The sequence below is a fragment of the Arachis ipaensis genome, chromosome B7 (genome assembly GCF_059453495.1).
Source record: "Arachis ipaensis isolate K30076 ecotype BB chromosome B7, ASM5945349v1, whole genome shotgun sequence".
Lineage (NCBI taxonomy): Eukaryota > Viridiplantae > Streptophyta > Magnoliopsida > Fabales > Fabaceae > Arachis > Arachis ipaensis.
In genome coordinates this window covers 10686029-10696209 of record NC_142442.1, presented here as the reverse complement: position 1 = coordinate 10696209, position 10181 = coordinate 10686029, and the positions used below count along the sequence as shown (strand labels likewise).

The window sequence follows — 10181 nt, the reverse complement described above, 5'->3', positions numbered from 1 at the left end:
TATTTATATATAAATATATTATAACTAATTTTTATGTACAAATAATACTTTTCATATATATACACTCTTCTTAGTTCTTACTACTAAATTTGGGGAACATATTCAAAGGATCAACTCGTCTTCAAAGTATTAATATTATTGTTAACGTTTTTTGTTTTATTTATATTTTAAATATTCCAAGAATGATTTAAGGATATCCTCACCTTTAATCTCATAAAAAATACATATATCTTCTTCTTGAATCTAAGTTCATTTTTTTCCCGGTTTAATAAAAAAATGTAATCTTACATATGATCATAAGAACGTAACAAGTTTTAAGTGAAAGAAATATAACAGTTAGAAAGAAACGACCCTAGTACTACATTTTCCTCCACCACGGTCCTCTTGAATATACTAACACAAATGCTCATATTGTCACCGTCACACTACAACGAAATAATGATGGTGTCTCTCATCATGTTTCTCCTATCTGTCGCTTCACAAACCTTGACTGTGAATGCGGCCTTGAGTTCAGAGACCGATAAAATTGCTTTGCTTGCTTTGAAGGACAAGCTTACCAATGGCGATCCGCATGCTTTGCCATCATGGAATGAGTCTCTCCATTTCTGCGCATGGGAGGGTATTACATGCAGTCGTCGCCACATGAGAGTCTCAGCCTTACAACTTCAAAATCAAGACTGGGGTGGTACTCTTGCGCCATCCTTGGGAAATCTGACGTTCCTAAGGCTGATCAATCTTACCAACATCAACTTGCATGGTGAGATTCCAAGAGAAGTTGGTTATTTAAAGAGGCTGCAGATTCTTGACTTGGGGCACAATAATCTTCATGGTCATATTCCTATGCAGATGATAAATTGTTCAAGCCTTCAAGTATTTCTATTGCGGTTCAATAATCTAACTGGCAAAATTCCTTCATGGTTTGGTTCTATGATGCAACTCACTCAGCTGGCGCTTGCAGTCAACAATTTTGTTGGTAGTATACCACCTTCATTGGGAAATCTCTCATCTCTTGAGAAGTTGTCACTTTCATACAATCAATTGGAAGGAAGCATAACTCCAACTTTGGGTAGGTTGTCAACTTTGAAATTTTTGGGTTTGGGTGTAAATAATTTTTCTGGTCAAGTCCCTCCTTCACTTTACAACCTTTCAAATATTCAACTTCTTGAATTTGTGGACAACCAGTTAGTGGGTACTCTTCTCTCAAATTTACCTATGGCTTTTCCCAATCTTGAGCTACTTATTTGTGGAGGGAACCGATTCACCGGTACTTTTCCATCTTCAATATCCAACCTTTCTGAACTGCAACAATTTGATATCTCAGAAAATGATTTTCATGGACCGATTTCTCCTACCATAGGAAGTTTACGCAAACTCCAGATATTTAATGTTGGACAGAATAGATTCGGGAATGGAAGAGCTCATGATTTGGATTTCCTTTTCTCATTGGCTAATTGTACTCAATTGCAGAGACTAGCCTTTTATGACAATAATTTAGGTGGAGTATTGCCAGATATCATAGGTAACTTATCAACCAATCTCGTTTTGCTTGATATGGGGTTGAATCAAATATCAGGAAGGATATCAGAAGAAATTGGAAAACTAATCAACCTAAGAACACTTGGTATGGATGAAAATTCCTTTGAGGGAACAATTCCAGATTCAATGGGAAAGCTAAAAAATCTGGGAGCGTTGTGGTTGCGTGGAAATAAGTTCTATGGCAACATCCCTCTTGTCATTGGTAACCTTACTATGTTGTCTCAAGTTTATCTCGACTCAAATAAATTTGAAGGATTCATTCCTTTTACACTTGGAAACTGCACCAAGATGGAGAAATTTTACGCTCATGAAAATAACTTAAGAGGTGATATACCCAATCAAACATTCGGCTATCAACAAGGTTTAGTAGAGCTGTCCCTATACTCCAACTCGTTTACTGGCCACATTCCTTCTGAGCTTGGTAACTTGATCCATCTTTCCCTCTTGTATTTGCAAGAAAACATGTTGATTGGTGAGATTCCCATGGAACTTAGTGCTTGCTCTGCTTTAACAGTGCTCGTACTAGAAAGAAACTCGTTCCATGGAAGTGTACCTTCATTCTTGGGATCTCTACTATCCCTTGAAGTCTTGGACCTTTCTAGTAACAATTTTTCAAGCACAATCCCGCATGAACTTGTGAATCTCACGTTGCTGAAGACTTTGAACTTATCTTTCAACCATCTCTATGGTGAAGTCCCGGTAGGAGGAGTATTTTATAATGTCACAGCAATATCACTCGTTGGAAATAAAAATCTTTGCGGTGGGATACCTCAATTGAATCTTTCTGCATGCCCTATGTTGCCCTCACAGAAGAAACACAAGAGATCACTTAAAAAGAGAGTCATCCTCTTCATTGCATTTGGAGGAATTCTAATCTCTTGTGTGGCTTTTATAAGTATATATCTTGTCAAGAAAAAGGCAAAAAAGTTAGCCACTACTTCTCTAGCTTTGCAATATGGTTATGTGAAGGTTTCCTATGGAGAGTTACATCAAGCAACCAATGGATTTTCTTCATCCAATTTAGTTGGCACAGGAAGATTTGGGACTGTGTATAGAGGAATCCTCGTCCATTTTGAGAGACCTGTTGCTGTAAAAGTGTTGAAGCTCCAAACACATGGGGCATCGAAGAGTTTCATGGCCGAATGCAAAGCTTTAGGAAAAATCAAGCACAGAAACCTTGTCAACATATTGACTTGTTGTTCAAGTGTTGATTACAAAGGGGATGATTTCAAGGCCATAGTGTTTGAGTTCATGTCTAATGGGAGTTTAGAAAGCTTGTTGCACAACACCATTGAAGATAGTGAGTCCACAAATCTGAGTCTCAACCTGATGCAAAGAGTAAATATTGCTCTTGATGTAGCTTTTGCATTGGATTATCTTCACAATGATTTAGAAGAAGCTGTAGTTCATTGTGATATTAAGCCAAGCAATGTTGTTCTTGATGATGAAGTTGTTGCTCACTTGGCAGACTTTGGATTAGCTAGGCTCGTTCATGGTGTTGCAGGCCGTTCTAGCAGTGATAATCAAGCTACTTCCTCTGCAATTAAGGGAACCATTGGATATATTCCACCAGGTAAGTTTCTTTTGATATATCTTACAATATCTTTTAAAAATGTACATTTTGGTTATTTTTCTTCATTTGCATATTGTAGCATCAAGACAATTTGTCATGTTAAACTCATGTTTTGCTTTTGTCCTAGTATTTTCATCTATATAATTACCCCAAATTAGTTATAGCTTAGAGTTCCCTACGTCCTAAGCAATTTAATTATCAAGTATTTATGGCAAACAACCCTTTTATATATTTAATTTATTGAACTGAAAATAATTAGTTTATGATCATGATATCATTGCTTTATTTTTGTTGTCTTTTTTTTTTTTTTCAATTTTTTGTTTGAATCAAACAGAGTATGGAGCAGGATCTCCAGTATCACCAGAAGGAGATATGTATAGTTATGGAATTCTTCTTTTGGAGATGATCACTGGAAAGAAGCCAACTGATAGCATGTTTGGTGAAGGTCTAAGCCTACCCAATTTCTGTAACATGGTAACTCTAGATGGAATCGCTGAGATTGTTGATTCAAGATTGCTCATTCCAATTGATCAACAAGAAAGAAGAAGGGTTACACAGCAGCAAAATATGGAAGACATCATTCAAGAGTGTCTTGTGTCCTTTGCTAGTATTGGAGTTGCATGTTCTCAAGAGTTTCCAAATCAGCGAATGAGCATAAAAGATGTCATAACTGAATTGCATGCAATCAAACAAAAGCTATCATGCTAATAACTGCCGTTGTCAATTATGATGACAACTCGCTGCACTATACATTTCAATTTCTGTGATTTTATGTTCTCTATTAGTGTGATTTTTAATGTGCTTTAATTGTTCCTGCTAGTATATGTGTTATGTAAAATTTAAGTTTATGCGCACTGTCCTCTGTATTAGTGTGTCGTTTGCATCAGTTCAAGGCTTTATATATCTTCAATTAATATCTATTTATTTCTATCCATTTATTATCTATTTATAATTTATAATATATAAAAGAAAAAACCAACATAGTATTATATTAAAACCTTGACACATGCATAATGCTCCATAGTCCATACCATTATCATATCATCGTAACCTTATTATTGGCAATCTCTCGTTCACTCATGGTCACTCACTACTTGTTAATTATTGCACCTTTTTAACATTGTTAATTCAATTGTTATACCTCTATTACATTGTTAATTCAATTATACCTCTATCTGTTGTATTTTACATTGGTTTCGTTAAATTATAGTTATTAATATAATAAAATACTCTTTGCAAAATAATAATTATTATAATCAAATAATGAATTGATAAATAAAATAACAAAAATTACATACTCACTGAAACATCAATTTAAAATTAATTTCTAAACGAAATAGCACATTTTAAAATATTGAACTTTCATTATTATATAAATACAAAAAAATTTTAGGAGTCAACATTGTAGCAAGATTCATAACTGATATTAGTTGAGGCATTTGCTGAAGTAACATATGAGGCATGGTTTTTATCTTCTAATTTACATCTCAAAAAAATATATCTAAAATAACTAATTTTAAAACATGTATAACTATACTGAAAAGAATATTCAAAAGTTATTTACGCATTTTATTTTTAATGAGTCGGCTGAAATTGATTATTATAGTGTTAGTTTTTTAACATGATTACTCTACAAAATATGAGCAACAAACAAATATAAAAAATTAGAGAAATATTAGAGTGAATTATCAACTCGCTTTCTATCCATTTCTCAGAATGACAACGCGACCCTTCAAAATAAAAACGATCCACTTTGGTCAATGTCTTCTACTTCCATGACACAACGTGATCTTTAGGGCTGCGTTTGTTTCTAAGAACAGGACAGGACAAGACATTAAGAACATGATAGGATAAGACATTGATGGACAGAGACACAAAATTTTGTGTTCTTATATTCTGTTTGGTGATAAACTAGAACAAATTATAAAAATTCAATTTATTTTCATTTTTTTCATTCAAAAAATTTGAGATGAAAAATATAACAATAAAAAATATAATTATAAAAAATTAATAAGAATAATGAAAGAAAAAATAAAAAATAAGTTGTGTCCCTTGTTAGTGTCTCCGTGTCCTTCCTGTCAGGATGGATACAAAATACACTAATTCAGTGTCTCTTGTCTCTGTCCATATCTCCTCTACCAAACACGATTTGTCCCTATCTCAGTGTCCTGTCTCTGTAAACAAACACACCCTTTCTCCGTCAACTTTAAACGAAAAATACTGACGTGTCAGATTTAGAAATAAACATGAACCTAATTATCTCTAAATTCAAATTGATTAAAAATTTATTTATCCTTATTTTTAAATAATATATTTTTTAAATTATTTTTTATTTATTATATTAATATTTTTTTAATAAATTATTAAATATATAGTATAATAAATAAAAACTAACTAATAAATTTTTTAAATTTAAAAATATTATTTATTATAAAATTAAATAAATAATTTTCAAATATAATTTTAAAATATATAAATAATAAATATTAAAATACAATTAATACATAAATAATAATAAAAAAATCATAGGTAGAACCACTTTGGCGCAGGTCCTAAAGTTCACAAGACCACATGCATGCTCAGCATGGCCCTGAGGGAAGTAAAATAGACTTTTGTGTTCTCCTCTGGGCTGTGGGATCTGCAACATGCCACCTACACAGGCATGCCATAGCTGAGGGTCCAGACACTTCTCCAATCTCCACTGCTTCTCTTGTTTTTTCCTTTGACTCCATAAACGTTATCATCCTCAGATTAGCTTTTTCACTGCATCAAATTCTCACACTTATCTTAAATAATAAATTAAAATAATAAATATATGTTATAATTATTAGTTAAAATAAAATATAAAAAAATATTTATTTATTTTTTTATTTCTCTGGATCAGATATGTAGATACTTACATAAAATTCGTAATTTGATTTTATTAGTGTATGAATCGGATCGGATTTATATCCGTAATTTTTTAATCAAATTCGAATAAATACCGCGAATATGCAAATTAGATTCGATTCTTAAACACTTCTAAACGTGCTGATATGGATTAACAACTATCACACTAAATTTTTTAACAGTAATTGTTTTTTGGGTTTTCTATGGTATTTTCTAATTCGTCATGTCAAAGACTAATTTATTACGGCTCTGAGAGCTCCATTTAAGAGTCTGCTACTAGTCAATGAATTGCTACATGCACAAGATAGAATTCGAACTCCTAACACCTACTTAAGCGAACGAATGAGTTGATCATTCAACCAACCTAAGTTAGTTTTTAACCGTAATTATTTGATGCAGCAATTGAAACTTTTTTAGTTTAATCTTTTTCTTATGAAGCATTTAAAGCCTAATCTTAATTTCACTCAAACGTTTTAGATGCTTCCTAGAAATTGAGTTAAAATTTTTCAATTATTGCATTAGATAATCGTAATGATTATGTAATAAAACATGATAAAACATAATAAAATACTAACATGAATCATAAATATCAAATTGAATAGAAAAAGTATATGGAATCATTTTTAAATCAGTCAAGAATTGAACAACTTAATTAATTATAAATATAGTAATTAGTTTTATTTATTTATGATTTAAAATATTAGTTATTAAATATTTCACCACATTTAAATTAGGAGGAGATACATTCAGTATCATTGCAACGTGAATAATGAAAATTGATTCAATTAGTTTCCGTCTTTTCACCCTCATTCTCTCTCCAAATATCTAAAACATGATAAATCAGAAAATAAATTTAAAACTATCTAATTTACAAAAAAAAAAAAGCATCTCAATGTCTAGCATAAGCACCATTCACATAAAGATTTTGAATTTATCCAAAAGTATTTAGCTGGTTTTTTGCTAAAACTATTTAGTTCCCTAGCATTATTGGAATTGAATAAATTAAACTTTTAAAACCGAATTAAAGCATAAGTATAACTAAATACCAATTGCAGTATTAAATCAATTTTCTTTTTTCAATTATTGTTTTGGTGTCATTCATTAACAACTTCATAGTGGTGGGGAATCACGTTGACGTTGACGTTGATGAATTTGGCAGGAAATTTGGCAGGTCAAGCAAGTGAAGGGATACGAAGAATATTGAAGAAGTGCTCTACGCCAAATTCAATTATTGGGTTTCCATAATTCTCTTCATCAAGCTACTTTTTGTCTCGTGTCCCATTTTTTTTCCCCAATTTCTGTTTAATTGATTGATTTCCATATGAATTTGCATGGCAACAATCTTTGTTAGATTTTTCTTCCAACAATGGCGTGTGTGTGGGTTTAGGGGACAATAATTGTACCCTTTCCATAATTCGTTGCTGCCCTACCTACGCTGGCAAATGCAGATAATGTATAATACTCCCAACTTATTAATTTCTTGTCTTGAACTAATGGTTAATGTATAAGTTTAATACATGTTACTTCTTGTTAGTATTATTAAAAACAAAAAGAATTCTTTAACCAGACAAAATACTTGAACTAAATTTAATCAAATTGTTATATTGAGTTTCACGTTCACACCCTATCTACTGTGTACGCACTTTTTATTTATCCTCTTCTTTTTCTCTAATTCCTTCAACTTACACTCTTACTACTCATCTTTCTCTTTCGTTATCATTTTCGTCGTTCGACACTACTATTAACCCCTTCTCTTCCTCTTTCTTCTTTTTTCATTTGATTTCTTCTTTTTCCTCTTTTTCTTTCACCACTACTATTACCGCCACCACCACCACCTTCTTCTTAACAAAAATTTGTGTCTCAGCTTTATTCTTCTTCTTAACAAACTAAAAATGTCTCAATTAAAAAAATTTTGTATTAAAATTAAAAAATTTGTGTCACGATTAAAAAATTTTAGTATTATTTTCTGATAAATTCGCATAACTTAAACTCTTACTCTTCTTATTTTCCATCACCATCGTCATTTAAATATATTTTAGAACAAAAAAATACATCAATGTTATAAATAGTATAAAAATGACTAAACTTTTTTACATATGAATTCAATACTATCCAACTAGTTTAATGATAAAAAAAATACATCATTTAGTTAGAAATGACAATTAAAAAACTTCTGTCACAGTTAAAAAATTTTATTGTCAAAATTAAAAAATTTCGATGATATTTTTTTAATAAATTTTACACAATTCATAATTATCATTTCTCCTCCTCTTCTTTTTCTTATTTTACATTCTCATAATAAAAATTCTAAGGACTAACAATTTTAATAATTTTGGCCATCATTTAGCCATCACAAATATTAAATTGTCTTTAATAAATAAATTTTATTAATTTATGGATGCAAATTCTAAAAAATATAAGTACAAATTATATTAACTTATACGTGCAAACTTTTGATAAATATAGGTACAAATTACATATTTTGTGTGTACAAAACACATATAAATATGAATATAAATTGAGCAATGCTAGGGGGTTAGCAACTTTTGTGATTGGTAGCTATCAAATAGCCATCAATGATGATTTAATGGTGTGAGATTGGTGTGAAATTTCATCCAATGACTTACCTTTTTCTGATGGTTATATGCTGGCCAAAATTCAATAAAATTACTGACCCCCTAGACTTTTCCATATATATTATTGCTAGTCAAATACTAATTCAAAATGATAATATTTACTGGTATGTAGCATTGTTGTTCTCATAATTCTTATTTCACCCTTTTAATAATGTCGTGATTAAAATTTTAGTGTTAAAATTAAAAAATTTCTTATACCATAATTAAAAAATTTAGTACTATTTTTTGATAAATTTTACAAAATTCAAAACTCATTTTTTTTTATTATTACCATTTTTTTTTCTTATTTTACGATTTCACCTTTTTATAATTTTTTTTGGTTTTATCCTTTAACTCAAACTCTCATATTATTCATATACTAAAACAATTAAAATCAGTCAATGTATTTTCTCTTTCTTTTGGTCAATCAACGACTCAACGTGACTTTTGAGCTATCCACAGTCAAAAATAAAAATTCATAATTTCCATAAGTCCAACTATAAATTATCATAGTATTGTCTCAATAAATTATAATTTAAATAGTATAATTTTTTTATACTCATCTAAAAATTGTAGATTTAAATATCATTCCAGACCTTAGAAAAAAAAATTTTCCTATAGCGCCGATTTTCTATATATAGAAAAAAAAGGTTTAATTATTCTGTTGGTCCCTATAGTTTCGCAAAATTTTCAATTAGGTCTCTATACTTTTTTTCCTTTCAATTGGGTCCTTATAAATTATTTTTTTTTCAATTTAGTCCCTGTTAACGTTAAACGTCAAAAAACTGTTAGTGAATTGTAAAATTATTTGTATACCCTTAGGGACCCAATTGAAAAGAAAAAAAATATAAGGAACTAATTGAAAATTTGATGAAATTATAAATATTCAATGAAAGATATTCCTATAATCTCTTTTATTTTGTCACTATTATTCTTTTACTTATTTATATACAAATTATACCAAAAATACATTCTCTTTTTTTTTTTAATTTTAAAATACCTTAAGAACATTAAAAAAATGGATAAAATAAAACAGAAATAAGTATATATAAAATTCAATTTCTATCATTCAAGTATTCATTATAATCATGTAATATTTTACATTTGTGTGAATTCATGACAGAAAAAATTCATTAAAAAAAAAAGTTTCTCCTGAATCTAGAGAAGGACAATTATTACATTTCAAGCATCCATCCAAAAGCTTTATCTATTTCACGATCCTTCTTCATTGCCAGGGAAACATTCATTCAAGTGGGAGCAATCTTCTTCAGGGATTCCTGAAATACGTTACATATATAGTTAAAGGGTGACCCAAAATCAAGAGACTATCCATAAGTACTATTACTTTCATCCAAGAATATGTGTCTTTTTACCAAAACTTAAAAAGAAAATAAAAAATTGTATTTAACACAACTTTTTTCTCTTATCTCAACACATTTCTGTATGTCTTATTTCTATAGTCTATTTCTATACATTTATCAAACACAACCTAGAAAACACTTAGTTTTGGACGGAAACAAATTGAAAGATACCTTGACAACAATAACAGGTAAATTGCCAATCGGGTC

At 30.1% G+C, this 10181-nt stretch overlaps 1 protein-coding gene across 1 annotated transcript; it reads left to right on the top strand.

Annotated features, from left to right (window-relative positions):
* Positions 1-389: 389 nt before the first annotated feature.
* On the top strand, positions 390-3888 carry LOC107606632 (uncharacterized). The gene is made up of 2 exons (XM_016308672.3): positions 390-3109; positions 3444-3888. Exons 1-2 carry the CDS (start codon positions 403-405, stop codon positions 3815-3817), a joined length of 3081 nt encoding a protein of 1026 aa, XP_016164158.2. The 5' UTR covers positions 390-402; the 3' UTR covers positions 3818-3888.
* Positions 3889-10181: the final 6293 nt, after the last annotated feature.

Coding starts and splice junctions, on each gene's coding strand:
- LOC107606632 (XM_016308672.3), top strand. CDS start 403: ATGCTCATATTGTCACCGTCACACTACAACGAAATAATGATGGTGTCT. Junction 3,110..3,443: donor CATTGGATATATTCCACCAG/GTAAGTTTCTTT, acceptor TGAATCAAACAG/AGTATGGAGCAGGATCTCCA.